Source organism: Gracilinanus agilis, chromosome 4 (assembly GCF_016433145.1).
Source record: "Gracilinanus agilis isolate LMUSP501 chromosome 4, AgileGrace, whole genome shotgun sequence".
Classification (NCBI taxonomy): domain Eukaryota; kingdom Metazoa; phylum Chordata; class Mammalia; order Didelphimorphia; family Didelphidae; genus Gracilinanus; species Gracilinanus agilis.
Genome location: NC_058133.1, coordinates 227,972,060 through 227,986,797, shown reverse-complemented (window position 1 = coordinate 227,986,797; position 14,738 = coordinate 227,972,060). Strand labels below are relative to the sequence as shown.

General features: G+C 46.5%; 1 protein-coding gene across 1 annotated transcript in view; it reads left to right on the top strand.

The window, feature by feature from the left end:
* Positions 1-14,738, top strand: part of BAHCC1 (BAH domain and coiled-coil containing 1) — a 164,046-nt gene that overhangs the window by 108,132 nt on the left and 41,176 nt on the right. Inside the window, exons 6-10 of the mRNA XM_044673368.1 lie at positions 2,330-2,538; positions 3,582-3,740; positions 4,513-4,706; positions 5,117-5,483; positions 7,398-8,285. Coding sequence (XP_044529303.1) covers positions 2,330-2,538; positions 3,582-3,740; positions 4,513-4,706; positions 5,117-5,483; positions 7,398-8,285 — 1,817 coding nt within the window. The remainder of the gene's footprint in view (positions 1-2,329; positions 2,539-3,581; positions 3,741-4,512; positions 4,707-5,116; positions 5,484-7,397; positions 8,286-14,738) is intronic.

The following is a 14,738-nucleotide window of genomic DNA, read 5'->3' as shown; positions in this document are numbered from 1 at the left end:
GTAGCCATCATTAGCCCAGCAGCTTCTCAGCTTTATCCTCGCGCTAGGGGTCTATCCGCGGTCTTTTGGCTCCTGAGGTCTGAGTTCTGGTTTTTTCCAAGGTCAAGCCCCCTGGTGGACCCCCTTGCTTGATCCTCTGCTGGAGGTTTCTTTACAAGTCTCAGGGAGCTGCTTCCACAGTCGTATACCCATCTGCACTGGTTCCCCACTCAGGGTTTCAGGACTTTAGCTAGTGGCTGTGTCTGCCTCCACCCACGCCTCCGCCCGCGCCTGCGTTCTGCTCCTGCGCTCAGGTTTGTGTGTGTTTTTTTTTTTTTAGTTTTTTGGGGTCCTAAATCTTGCTGCTCTCAGGAACAGGCCCTGGAGCTGCCAATGACTCGATGGGTGCCCCAAACTTGCTCTATTTCTTTTTAGCTGGCTTCGGCGCTATAGGTGTTGTGTGTGGAGGGGGTGGGGGTGTGGTGGTTGCTCAGCCCGCGATTTATTGAGAGCTGTTTCACCCCTTTATAGCATGGAAATGTCCCGATTCCACGTACCTTCCACGCTGTGCCCTGTTGTGGGGTTCCTCCGTTCGTCTGGACTTGTTTTTATGTCCCCTTGAGGAGTTTTGTGTGTTTTGGTCAGGAGAGGTTGAGTTGCTTCTTACTCTGCCACCTTCTTAACCCGGAACCGGACCCCTTTTCTTAAGAACTTTTTAAACATTTTTATTTGTTCCAGATTGCTGTCAATGCAATTTTTAATAGTAGTTTTCTGATTTTTGAAGATTTTTAAATGCTTAAAATAAAATTAATCATATGAGAAAGGAAAAAAATTATCTTAAAATAAAGATGTACTTTTTTTCCTCATCAAAATCTCAACTCTATCTGCAGACTCCAGGTTAAGAACTCCTGCTCCAGGACTTTTATAGCATTTTGTGAGTGTCATTATGGGTACACTTGTGTTGTCTATCTTTTATCTCTAATTATAGGAATAAAAATGTTATTTCCCTCCCCCATAATGTTCTCTCTCCAGAGGCAGGCTATGTACTGTCAAAGACCTGGCTTTTTGAGGTAAGGGAGAGGAGCCCTAGGGTACTAGACTGAGAGTGAGACCTGGACTCCATTCTTAGCTCTTCCATTTACTGTCTGTATGACCCTTGGGCAAGTCAATTCACCCCTGGGACTCAGTTGAATCTGGGACTCCAATTTATTGGGTCCCTTGGTAGCTGATTGGACTCCCATTGGAAGTATCTGAAAGAAGATGGGGTGTGGGGAATGAGGAACCTGAATTTAATTTCTTTTTTTTAACTTTTAAATTCTAAAATCCTTACCTTCTGTCTTAGAATCAATTCTTGTTTTAAAACTTCCTTTTATTTTTTCAATTACATGTAGAAATAATTTTTGACAGACATTTTCAGATTCAGATTCTCTCCTTCCCTCTCCTGCTCCCTGAAGCCGTAAATAGTCTGATATAGGTTATACTAGTGCTTTCATGCAATACACATTTCCATATTCCCCATGCCATGACAGAAGACACATATCACATACTTAGTGTCAATTATAAGACAGAAGAGTGGCAAGGACTAGGCAATTGAGGTTAAATGACTTGTCTAGGGTCACACAATTAGGAAGGGTCTGAGATATGATTTGAACCTAGGTCTTCCCAATTCCAGGTTGCTACCTAGCTTCCCTAGCTGCACTTAATTTCTAAGGTTCCTTCTCTTTGCCTGTCTTTCTCTCCCTCTCCTTCTCCCTCTTCCTCCTTCCCTCCCTCCCTCTCTCATTCTCTGTCTTCCTCCCTCCCTCTGTCTCTGTCTCTGTCTCTGTCTCTCTCTTCCTCCCTCTCCTTTCCTGGATGGAATTATAGTAGCTGTTCATGGGCCCAGCCCCCCTACTGATCAGCCCAAGGGCTATATCCCGCCTGAGCCCCTTGGCTTTTCTTTACGAAGCCTGATGACCCCCAATCCTGGGCACTTAACATTTTGGAGCTGGACTAAGTATTGACACCCAGGTGGCTTCCACCCTACTGTAGCTCATAATTCTGAGCTCAAGGAATCCCAGTAGGTTCAGCCTCGCCTGGAGCAAGAATGCCTATCTCTGCTGACTAAAAATCTGGGATCCTTAACATTTTTGGTAGCCTGGTGAAGCCTATGCCCCCTTCTCAGAATAATTTTGTTAAATATGTAAAATAAAAAGCATTGCAAAGGAAACCAGTTCCATTGAAATAGTTAATAGATTTTTTTTTATTTTAAAGTTCATGGTCTCCAGTTTAAAATTCCCTATTCTGAGGTAAAGGGACCAGGGTCTGAGTGGAACTCCCTGACCCTACTCCATCCTTATTGTCTTTACAGGGATAACAAGGATCTTGTTGAGTTTGCTCGAATTCATCCATCTAGTGGCTGCCCTGGAGACGTAACTTCTCACCTCATGATTGCTGGAGGATCATCTCTACAAACCAGCCAGCTCGGGGGTGATCCTACCACCCATGCCCATCCAGCTCACCCACCCTGGCTGCCCCGAACCCGCAGTCCCTCCATTTGGATGGGAGGACATTCCTATGGTCAGTATTCTGGGATAAGATGAGGATGGACACAGGAGATGGGAGAAGTGGGATTGATGTGGCTCACTTACTTTTCCTTCTTTTGGTGCCCAAATAGTGATTAGAATCACTGGGTGCCCTACACCCCATTCCAAGGCCCTTATCCTTCCTGAGTATCCCCTGCTAGCTTACATTTAGGTTGGGACAACTTCCCCAAAGCAGGTGGGATAATTCTCCAGTCTTTAGGCCAGTGCTTAACTACATTTGTCCTTTTCAATTTGTTTTTTTCTGATTCACAGAACTTTTGTTCTTGAAGATCCCTTTTTTTTTTAAACTTAGAAACAGAAACTTGATTCTCCCTGAATCCTGTACTGGTCCCCTCCTTCTCCCTGGCTCCCACTCCTCACTCCCAAAGGCACCGGAAGCTGTTCTACCCAACCTACAGGGAGCAGAAATGTCATAGTAAAAAATACAAATATTTTACTGGTCTCTGGTCTATTTTTGAGCTAGGAAACATTTCTGGTAAGCAAAGTGTCCAAGGCGAATCAGGCCACTATTGCTCTTTGCCCTCCTAAAATAAAAAGGACAAACCACTTGGGGTCCTCCCTGGGCCCCTGGCTCTGTGTTCTATTGCTTCCTGGGGATACCATCTATCTGTTCCTCTCCTGTGTGGCTTCATATAGCTCTGCCAATCCTTCCTACTCTCCAGGTAGGTCCTTGACTTTACCAGGTTTAGACGGAGGCTCTAGAGGGAGGCTTAAGTGACAGCAAGATCATTTCCTTTAGTGCTGTACTCTAGTTTGGCTTCCATTCCTCTAGAAGAGTTCTTCCCATTGAAGTCCCATAAGTCACCATGGGGCTCAACAAATTGGAGCCCCAAGCACAGGCTCCAGGATTGCCCAACTCCACAAGCTATATAGCCAGCAGCTTTGATTGTCATAACATTTTCTCAGCCCTGGCTTTTTAGCATGCCAGCCTCAGTGCTGCCTGCCTTCCATGAAAGCCAGTGGTACCCTCTGCTTCCACCATTTTGCTCTGACCATTGTGTACCTGCTCTTCTGCAGGGCTTGGCCACCCGGCTCTCCACCAGAACCTGCCACCTGGCTTCCCAGCCACCATGCCCAGCACAATGCAGTCCATGTTTCCCCTGTCCCAGGACCCCCCTGCCCAGCTGGTCATCTTGCCCACCGAGCCTACACCCCATGCTGCTCCCCATTCACTTGGTAAGGGAAAGCCTAGGGACCTGGGGAAGATTCTGTTGCCATCCCCTTTTGGGTATCATAAAGGGCCTGAGGCCCAGGAAGCACTAGTTCGGGTTTCTTGCCAGTTCTTTACTCATGATCATGAACCCAAGCCTCCTCCTGGATCCAGCCCCATCTGGAACAAGAAGGCAGAAAAGAATGGGATAATGAGATGGAGAGAACACAAGAGAGAAAGAATCAAAAAAGAAAGCAAGATGAAGAATAGTAATAGATGTGACAGGAGGGAGGAAACAAGGAAAAAAGAGGAAAAATAAAGAATAAGGGAAGAGAAGAGGGAAAATGGAAGAGAGAAGAGATGGAAATAGGAAAGGGAGGAAAGAGAATCATCCTTCTCCACCCCCATCAGAATGTAACCTCATTGAAAGCAAGGATTATTTATTTCATTTCTGTCTCATGTCCACAGTACCTAGGCCAACATATATTAGTTGCTTAATAAATAAAATGAAAGTCAAAAGGGGAGGAAGGAGATGGAGGAAAGACAACAAGCAGGGAGATGGGAAACCTAACATTGTAAACCACTTTGGATCCCACCTAGGAAGAGCCATTTGGTTTTTGGATAGTCTAATCTGTTAGAGTAGCTAGATTTAGGATAGTCACTTCAGTCCCTGGGAATTAGGGGTGGGCTAAAAGCGGGGCACAGTTTTAAATGCAGCACATACACCCCCTCCCCACTTGTCTAATGTTTTCTGTGACTTTGGTCTCCTTCCTCCTTCCTTGTCCAACCCTCTTGCAGCTGACGTCATGGACCAGGCTTCGTTGTGGCCACCCATGTACCCAGGACGTGGGCCTGCTTCTCACATGCAGCACCCCAGCCAGCTTCCTGTCTACTCTCGCTCCCAGTTTCTAAGGCAGCAAGAGCTCTATGCCCTCCAGCAGCAGCAGAGAGCAGCCCAGGCATTAGAAATGCAGCGGAAATCCCAGCTTCAGGTACCAATGAGATCCGCTCTTCTTTTCCCTTCAGGTTTTTCCTCTGCTCTTCCCCACAACACCCACAGTCCTACCTGTAGTGGTAATGTTCTCACCTAAGCCAAATAGCTCCCCTTCTCCATGTCCTGGGGTTAGGAAATCCTCCCCTTGTCCCTTCTGGAGAACCCATCACCTCATCCAGAGTCTTTACGGTTTAGATTTCCTCTCTTATTTTTTATCTTACCACCTTGCTTCACTCTGTCCTATGCCCTAGGATCTCCCTTCTCATGTCTGTGCTAAAGACCCTCTTCCCTACCCCTCATGCTGGACCCCCAGGGCACTATAGTCCTAAGAAGGGCCTAGGGCTCCCTAGGTGACCACTGACCACTCATGGTGATGGGGGTGACCATTCTCTGTCTCCACTTCCCCAGAGGAAGCCTGAGGACTACCATGCAGAGTTTGAAGAAGCAGTCCCCGAGAAGACCCTGAAGTCCTCTCATAAACCAGTTGCCTTAACCCCCATATCCAAGGGTGCTGCTTCACCAGCTGCTGCTCCGTTCCCTGCCAAACTTTCACCTTGCTGCCATTCTCCTGTCCTGCGGCACCCCTCCAAATGCACCACGCCACTCTCCACTGCCCCGTGCACTTTACCCCTCTGCCCTACTGCTAGCTCTGCTGTGGCACCCCGCTCCCCGGCCACCAGTCCTGGCCCTGCTCAGAGCTCAAAGGGTACCGAAGTCGAAGACAAGAGAGGAGAGGGCCAGCCCCCGCAAGACTATCCCAAATCATTAGAACCAGGTAAGACTTATGGGAGGCAGCCTGGGGGCATGGAAAGCATGTTGGATTTAGAGTCAGAGACCCTGGGTCCATACCCTGGTCATTTACTGCCTACTTCTCCTAGCCTCAGCTTCCTTATCTTTGAAGAGAGAGGGTGGAGGCTAGATGGCTTTTCTAAGGTAGCTTCCAATTCCAAATCTAGGATGCTATGGCTGACTGGAAAGAGAGCATTTAAAGGAACCACTGGGAAGGCAGAGAGACAGAAATGGTTTGATATCATGGGCATGTTAAGCTGAGACATTCGGTCTTAAATGATTTCAGGAGTCATGCTTTAAGGGGCGAGTAACCCAAGCACAAATGGAAGACCACCATTTTTCTGGCCCTGCCTTTTAGGAAGGATCTATTTCTCACTTCTTTCCGACAAGACATGCTGAGTCGTGTACCCTATCCATGATAAGACTGGACCTCTAGAGAAGTGTCTCTCCTTCCCTTCCCCCATCTGAATCTTTTTAGGTCATAGATTAGTGCGATGGGCAAAGTCCTAGCTATTTCTTTTACCAATCCCTGGACAGAGGAGTGGAAGGAACTAGCAGTACCATTCATCCATTGATGGCCATTTGCTGAGCAGAGAGATCCTAGAAGCAGTGACATGTGGGTAGTGCCATTACTTCAGAAACAACCAACTATAGGGAAACTTTGGAGGCAGAGGAGACTAGAGGATAGCGTCACTTTACAGCCATTAATTTTATGGGCTTTTGTGGTCTCAGAACAGTAAGGGATAGAGGAATAAAAGAGGATGGGATGGGGACAGGGATGGAGACATTGAGGGGATTAGCCCAAAAGGAAGGAAAGTTATTCTAGCTCCTATTGGAGACCCAGCCCAGGGCCCTGGTCTCACCTCCCACCTGCCCACTCCCCCCTTGCCACAGAAGCCACCTCTGCCTGAGTGCCAGTACCAGCCATGCCAGCCAGCTCTCAGTGCCAGCTCCCCGACAAGGCTATTTAATTCTCTCTGAATTAGGCTGAGTGTTTACATTGGAAATCCGTGTGGCGAACATAAAACCGGTCCCAGTTTCACAATAAGGAGACAGAGCCAACAGGGTTGGTTTTTTTTTTTGGGTTTTTTTTTTTTATTACAGTTAATGGGGCATAATGCCTCCCACATGCAGCTGGCTTGTTCTGGTTCAGGGAAAGCCCTGATTCAAGCATCATGGCTTAAAAAAAAAAATCCCCCTTCTCTGGTTAGTCTGTCCTTCAGACAGACCAAAGGGCACATCCACGAGGTGGAGACACAGTAGGTAGTTAGGGACAGGACTCCAGGCTAGAGGAAAAACAATTTGGATTTGGGGTTGGAGAAAATGTCAGAGTTGTTTCAATGTGACCCTCCCCTTTTCAACCTCTAACACCCTGAGTATTCCTCATCCCAGGTCCCAGAAAACATTTGACCCCTAGTTACAGGGAGGAAGGTAGAGGAAGGTGGTCACCTCATCCTTATGTGCTAAAGTAATTGATGCACTTGCCCTTTGAGTAAAAGTCACTGAACCCTGTTCAGCCTGGGGGCATGGAAAGCTCAGAATCCTGCCCTATAGCTTAGCCCTATACTGCCCACACTCCTGGGTCTGATGTTCCAGGACCTGGGAACAGCTTGGGGCAAGAAGGGAGAGGAAGTAGGAAATATGATGGGCTCATCCAGCTTTTCATGGGCAGAAAAGTCTCTCTCTTTTTCATCTTGGAGCTAGTAACCACACAGAATTTAGGATATTCATTAGGACAAATCAGGACACTCTAGCAATCAACAGATGTTTAGTTTCTATCGAACCATGTTGGGGATCTCCTGCCCCTAGTGGGGATTCTCTCCCCACCTTAGTGTTCTTAGTCTATTTACTAGTTTCAATGACTTCTCTTTCTCTCTCTCTCTCTCTCCCCCACACACAGATCTGCCCCCAGAATACACCTACCCTGCGGTCAGCATAGGCTACTCTTCCCCTCTGCCCCATGACATGCACTCGGCTGATCCTGCAGACCCTGAAACTATGCAAACTGTCTCCACGGCAGCCGAACCCGAGCAGTCCAGGACATTTCCACCCTCTGAGCGGTCTCACTGTGATCCCAGTGCTCTGGATGAGGCCAGCCTGGTAGGGGGAGCAGGTGGCCAGGTGGAGGGCACTGAGTCAAGGGTCCTGGAGCTGGAGTGCCAGCCACATACTCATGGACATCCACACCCCATGGAGTTGGGGGCCCCCAGTGAGGCAGCCCCTCCCAGTGGGTTGGGGGAGCTTCAGGAACTCCCCTTTGGTTCCCTTATGGAAGGAGGAGGCCCTGGGACAAGGAGCTGCATAGATTCTACTCAGGAAGGGGCAGAAGAGGAGAGGACTGAAGATGGGGACAGCAAAGGGCTGCTAACAAGGTCCTCCCCACTGGCCTCTGAGGAGGGAGCACTAAGCCTACATCCTCTGAGAAAGGAAGAGGTGGGGGAGGGGCATGACCCACAGGAGGAGGAAGAGGAGGAAGGAGAAGAGGATGAAAGAGAAGAGGAGGAAGAGGTGGAGGAAGAAGAGGAAGAAGAAGAGGAGGCCTGGGATATGATTCAGGAGGAAGACCACCTGCCCAAGTCATTGCCAGGTCTGGATGCTTTGGTCGCAGCCACCATTGACCTGGGTGACCTGCCCTCTCTGAGTCCATCCAGCACTCAATCTTCAGGTCCCCAAAAGCTTCCAAAAGCTCCTGCCCTTCAGGGTAGCTCAGGAATCCATGGGATCGCCCTTCTTAGTGAACTGGCTGATCTGGAGTTCCAGCGGCAGAAGTGTGAACAAGTCACAAAAGGTAAGGAATTTGGGCTCACTGCCCTGCACACATGGGACTTACTTCCCCAATACATCTTTTTTTTTTTTTTTTTTAACTCTTACCTTCCATCTTAGAATCAATGCTTTGTATTGGCTCCAAGCCAGAAGAACGATAAGGGCTAGGCCAGTAATGATGAATCTAAAACACAAGTGCCAAAAATGGCGTGGAGAATGTTCTCTGTGGGCACAAGGCCACCCTCCCTCCTCCCCAATTCATTACTAGAAAGGCACAGAGACTCAGGTGGAGCTGCTCCCTTCCCCTCTCTTCCTCACCTGATGACATCTTTTCACATCCCCCACCCAGCAGCCAATGGGAGCACACAGATGGTAAGGTGGGTGGATCACAGGAAGCAGAGCTGGATGGGAGCAGAGTCACTCCCTTCCTCTTTTCTACACTCACTGAGGACATTCCTCACCTGCTGGAGGGCCCAGTAGCCCAATGGGAGCTCTTTTCCCCCTCCCCTGTGTGGGGTAAGGGGGGAGTCAGGGGGCCCCTGGCACTTGATGAGGGATACAGCATGTGGTCTCTTGGGGAGACGAGCACAGCACTTGGTCTAGGGGGTGGGGTGGGGCCTGGCACTCCATCTCTAAAAGGTTCGCCATCACTGAGCTAAGCAATGGGGGTTTAGTGACTTGCAGCTAGGAAGTGTCTGATTTGAACCCAGGTCTTCCCATCTCTGAGGCCTATACCTCAGTCCGCTGAGCCACCTAGTTTCACATATACCTACCCCTGCCCACCACACCTTCTTTGTGATACCCAAGGTAAAGTGAGCTTATAGGAGATTCCCTTTGAATCCAGGTAAACTGATAGCCGATGAACTAAGTCTGTAAGCTTTAGACCTTAGAGACCACATATGAAGAAATGAAGTTGAGAAAGTGAATTGACTTGCCCAGTATCACATAGGAGCAAAGCCAGGATTTGAACTGAGAACTTGACTCCATTTCACAGGCACACACTTAAGGGATGATCCTGATACCCATCTTTGACAGTTGTGGACTTCTGGTGGCTAGAATTTGATAAACTGTTTTTATATTTTCCCAAGTTTTATATAAAAATGAAAGACTTTTCTTGACCTCGTCCAGGGAGACCTGATGTCTTTTTCTCACAGGCAGGCCCAGGCCCATCCCCACCCCACCCCCACCCTTTTTGACCTGCCATCAAGAATAAGCTGTGGTTCAAAGGAGTCTCTCTTGGTTGTAGCCAAAACTTTGGGAATGAGTAGCTTCCAGGTATGGAGAGAGGCTTATTCTCTACCTAGCACTTAGCCACAGGCACTTCCCTTGCCTTAGCAAGCTCTGCTTAATTAATTCCTCAGACTTCTTTCTTTCCTTCTTCCTTCCATTTCTTCTTTCATTCCCTTCTGTCCTTCTTCCTTCCATCTTTCCCTTTCTTTCATTCCCTTCTTTCCTTCTTTCTTCTTTCCTTTGTCTTTCTCTTCCTTTCTCCCTTTCTTCTTCCCTCCCTCCTCCCTTCCTCCTCCTCTTCCTTCTTCTCTCTCTCTCTCTCTCTCTCCCTCCCTCCCTCCCTCTCCCTCTCCTTCTTCTTTCTTCCTTCCCTTCCCTTCTAGCTTAATATAAATACTCAGTTTTGGTTTCAAGGCAGAAGAGTGGTAAGGGCTAGGTAATTAAAATTAAGTAACTTCTCTAAGGTCATACTCCTAGAAAATGTGGTCAAATTTGAACCCACGACCTCCTGTCTCTAGGTCTGGCCTTCTATCACTGAGCCACCTGGCTGCCCCCTCAGATTTATTTCTTAGCAGATCCTCCTTCCTGCTTTTCCTCTAGATCCTCAGTTGTATTGATGGATCTCAATCTTAGGATTTAAAACAGTTCTTTAGGGACCATTCAAGGGGTAGAATATTGGGGGAGGAGCCCCTTCTTCCAGAAGAGAGTTAAGTAATCAGATGACCCCAACTTTCTCTAAATGGTACAGCTGGGGGAGTTGAGGAGGGCTGGTACAGACTCTTTAACGTGTACCATTCCCCTCCCTACACACAGATACATACACTCTCTTCCTCTAGGCACCTGGAATGAGACACTAGAGGAAACCCATCTTCATAGTCCTTTACCCTTCCCCAGTCGGAGGTAGGGGCGTGAGGTAGAGAATTACACCTCCCAAGCCCACATATTACGTTTCATTGATATTTATAGAAAGAAAATAGCACAATCCTCATTGCTCAGCCTGCATTTGTTTTCCCAACACATAAAACCCGCCAGCCAGCACTGGCTGCCAACATTCTTCTCAGTCTTTGTGTAGGGCTGAGATAAAGTGAATGTTCTTGTAAAGCTAATTTCCCCAAAGGCCTGTATGTCACTCCCTCTCCTCTGGCTGCGGCTTGCCTTGGCCATTGGATGGAGCTGCAGTCAAGGCCAGGGAGGAAGGGAGGGTGTTGGAGCCACCCACCAGCAGGGAGAGGGCTTTTTCAGGCCTGGAAAAGGTTCTCAAGGAAAGGAACCAAGGCCATCAACCTCATGAGCCTTTTGGTTCTTTGCAGAATAGGAAGCCAAGACACCTCCCTCCCCCCAATCTTCCTTTCTTCGGTTTCCTTATCCCTCATCCTTTACTCGGGAAAGAGACAGCTGCTGAGATGGTAGATTGTGTGCCTGGAGAGAAGAGGGATTCTCCTGGTGGATTAGTCTCCCTAGGAAATTCCTAACATTCTAGTTCTCCCATTAATCTATTCCTTCAGTACCTACCCACCAGCATCATCCTTCCCATCCCATCCCCTGGAGAAGGTGAGTGGGATGGACCCTCCTGGGAGACAGGAGGGAGAAGCCAGGTTTTATGGGGCCTCAAAGCTGCCCACAGTGGGTGGTAGGGATGTGTGCTGTCTAGATGAGCCCTAGCAAGTGTCTATGTGGGAGTGGAGACACAGAGTGGGATGAATGTTCGAAATGGAGGCCCTTCACTTCTTTCCAGTGTGTGTACCAGAGAAAGCACTGGATGGGGACTTGAAAGGCCTAGATTCAAATCCTTCCTCTGCCACTATCATAGAGTAACATAGCCATAACCTTTTGGGATCTCAGAGTCCTGCTATGTAAAATGACTACAAAAGCTATGATTCGATAATCTCCTTATGTAAGTATCTGTAGATTCATGTTTGCTTATTTATTAAAATTGTGTGTGTGTATGAGTACCCATGTGGATACTGGCCACACACAATTTGGCCAAAAGACCACGTGTCTTTTGGCCAAATATAAGCAGCCTGGTGGCATAAGCCATCTACAGTATTTTGTTGTTGTTTATGCCTCACATGTCATAGGATTTTGTGTGTGATGGATGTGCACTTAGCATGTGTATGAATTTCTGGATCCCAGGATTCATCAGTGATTTTTAACCCATTGTGGTCTAGGGGTGACTGCAGAGAATTACTTCCTTTACATCAGCTCTCCCCCCTCTAATTGCTTGCCCTAGCACCATGCCCAAGTAGCAAGAGTAGCCCTAAGGGCGCAGCACCATCTTCACTAGGCACACAATTGAGTATTGGGGCATTCTTCCATTCCATATTCTTCCAGGGTCAATTGGCCAGTCAATCTTTTGGATCCAGAGTTCTTTCCCTGATTATAAATGCAATGACAGCTTTCATTAGGAAATCTGATACAATCACCAGGTAATTTTTTTTTTGTTTCCCCAGTGAACGGGAAAGGTTTACAGAGAGGAAAAGTAGAGGAACTCAGGAGCCAAGAGCAACAAAAATGATTAGATACAAAGAACAGTAGTGGGGCTGAGAAGAGCATGGAGAGAGCCACACCCATAGTCTCTACCTTTGATCTTTTGATTTGTCCTGTCTCCTAAGTAGCCAGCCCTACTGTCCAAGGGTGACACACACAAGGACAGATATATTTTCACCCAGTGAAATGGAGAATACATCCTTCACCCAGGAGGTTACTTGGGTTCATGCTAGGTACAGCTGGACTGAAACCAAGATTCCTGGTATTCAATCTCCATTCTGACATAGGCCAAGTACTTTCCTCTCTGGGCTTGGAGGAAATGGGCCACTCTCTTCCAATATAATTAGCATTTACATAGCACTTTAAGATTTACAAAGTACTTTGCAAATATTATTTCATTTCATCTTCAGAACAGCCTGTGAAGGGGGCGGGGAGAGAGAGACAGAATTATTATTCCTGTTTTACATATGAGGAAACTGAGGCACTCAAGAAGTTATGTAACTTGCCCAGAGTCACATACTTAGAAAGTATCTGAGGCTGGATTTGAACTTGGGCCTTTCTGACTCCAAGTCCAGAATACTGTCTGTGAAATATAGGATGTGAAAGTGCAGAGAGACAGTCTCTGGAGATGTTCTTGATCAGTTAAAAGTCATGTAGATGGGGGCAGCTGGGTAGCTCAGTGGATTGAGAGTCAGGCCTAGAAACAGAAGATCCTAGGTTCAAATCCGGCCTCAGACACTTCCCAGCTGTGTGACCCTGGGCAAGTCACTTGGCCCCCATTGCCCACCCTTACCACTCTTCCACCTAGGAGCCAATACATAGAAGTTAAGGGTTTAAAAAAATAAAATAAAATAAAAGTCATGTAAAGATTTCTGGCTAAGATAGTGGCATATTAAGACTAAGAGAAGTCCAAATCCTGTGCAGACACCTCCATTAAAGCCTTTAAAAATGTTCCCTAAAGAACAATGAAGCCTTTCCCAAATATATTGCTAGAAACCTGCACAGACTCTAGGTACCAGACAAGAGAAGGTATTTAGGAGGTATAGCATAGAAACTGCAAGACCCACAAAAGGAAAAAAAAGACTAGACTAGTAATAATGAGAGCTGAGGGCAGCTGGGTGGTTTAGTGGATTGAGAGCCAGGCCTCGAGATGGGAAGTCCTGGGTTCAAATCTGGCCTCGGACACTTCCTAACTGTGTGACCCTGGGCAAGTCACTTAACCCCCATTGCCTAGCTTTTACCATCCTTCTGCCTTGGAACCAATACATAATATTGATTTTAAGGCAGAAAGTAAGGCTTTAAAATAATAATAATTATTATAATAATTATAATGAGAGCTAACCACTCTGCTACCTTGCTGCCCCAGACTAGAACACACATAGCCTGTTCCCAACCCAGAGGCCATGTAGCCAGTTCCTGAACCACAGAAGGAGATGGGATCAGCTGAGCACCCAAGCAGCTCATGGCCAGGCCACAGCAAGAGAAAAGGTTGTGGCAATCCCCCCCAAAGCAGAACATCTAGGATCTTGTAGGAATCCTGATACTGGTATAGTCAGTAACATCAAGGTGTAACCTATCAGGATCACAACCAGAGCTGGTATGGAACCATGCAAAGAGGAGATGGAGAAAAATCCAAGGCTAAAACCTGTCAAGACCCCAGGAGACTAAGCCCAAACCCAGGAGTTACTAAAGAGGTCAGGGTCATAGGCCCTCTATCCAAGACTAAAGAGAATCTGCCCACACCATCCAAGACTACTGGAGGGAGCAAGTATTTGACCCAGGCACAAAACTCTAACCTAGAACCTGTGGCTGTGGGTAGGAATAAAGAGAAGAAAATGCCAAATACAATGAAGAAATACTATGGATTAAGAGAAATCCAACAGATAAACCCAGACAAAAAATATAACTCAATAACCAGGTAGAAGCTCAAAGGGGGAAAAAATGACCACTACAAGAACCACAGGAGTATCTAGGAGAAATTAAAGGGACAGCTAGGTGGCTCAATGGATTGACAGCCAGGCCCAGAGATAGGAGGTCCTGAGTTCAAATCTGAGCCTCAGAAACTTCCTAGCTGTATGATCCTGGGCAAGTCACTTAACCTCCATTGCCTAGCCTTTACTGCTCTTCTGCCTTGGAACCAGTACATAGTATTAATTCTAAAATGGAAGGTAAAGTTTTTTTAAAAAAGGAAGAAGAAATGAAGCAAGTGATATAACATTAATGTTAAATCCAATAAAAACTAGGGAGGAAAGAATGGAAAAAAGAATTAATAGCTTTATTATTCAAACTTTATTCAATAATTGAACTCCTTGAAAATTAGAATAGACCAAATGGAAAGTGGAATTTCCTGAAACAACAAGAAATATTAACATAAAACCCAGAAAATTGGAAAAAGAAGAAAATAAGATATATACTAATAAAAAAATTGGTTTGGAAAATAGGTCAAGGATATATAGTCAAGAATTACTAGAACATCTGAAAATCATGATTTGCTCCCCCCCTCCAGCCTATATTCAAGAAATCATAATTAAAATTATTCAAACTTAAAAGTAAAATTAAAAATAGAAAGAAACCATTGGTTACCTCCTGAAACCAATTTCAAAAGAATAACTCCTAGGAACATCATAGCCAAAATTCAGAGCATGCAGGTCAAATAAAAAGTGCTATAAGCAGTCAAAAAGAATGCATTTAAGTACCAAGGAAGCATGGTCAGGATTACACAAGACTTGGCAGCTAAGACTTTAAAGGAAAGGGGAACAAA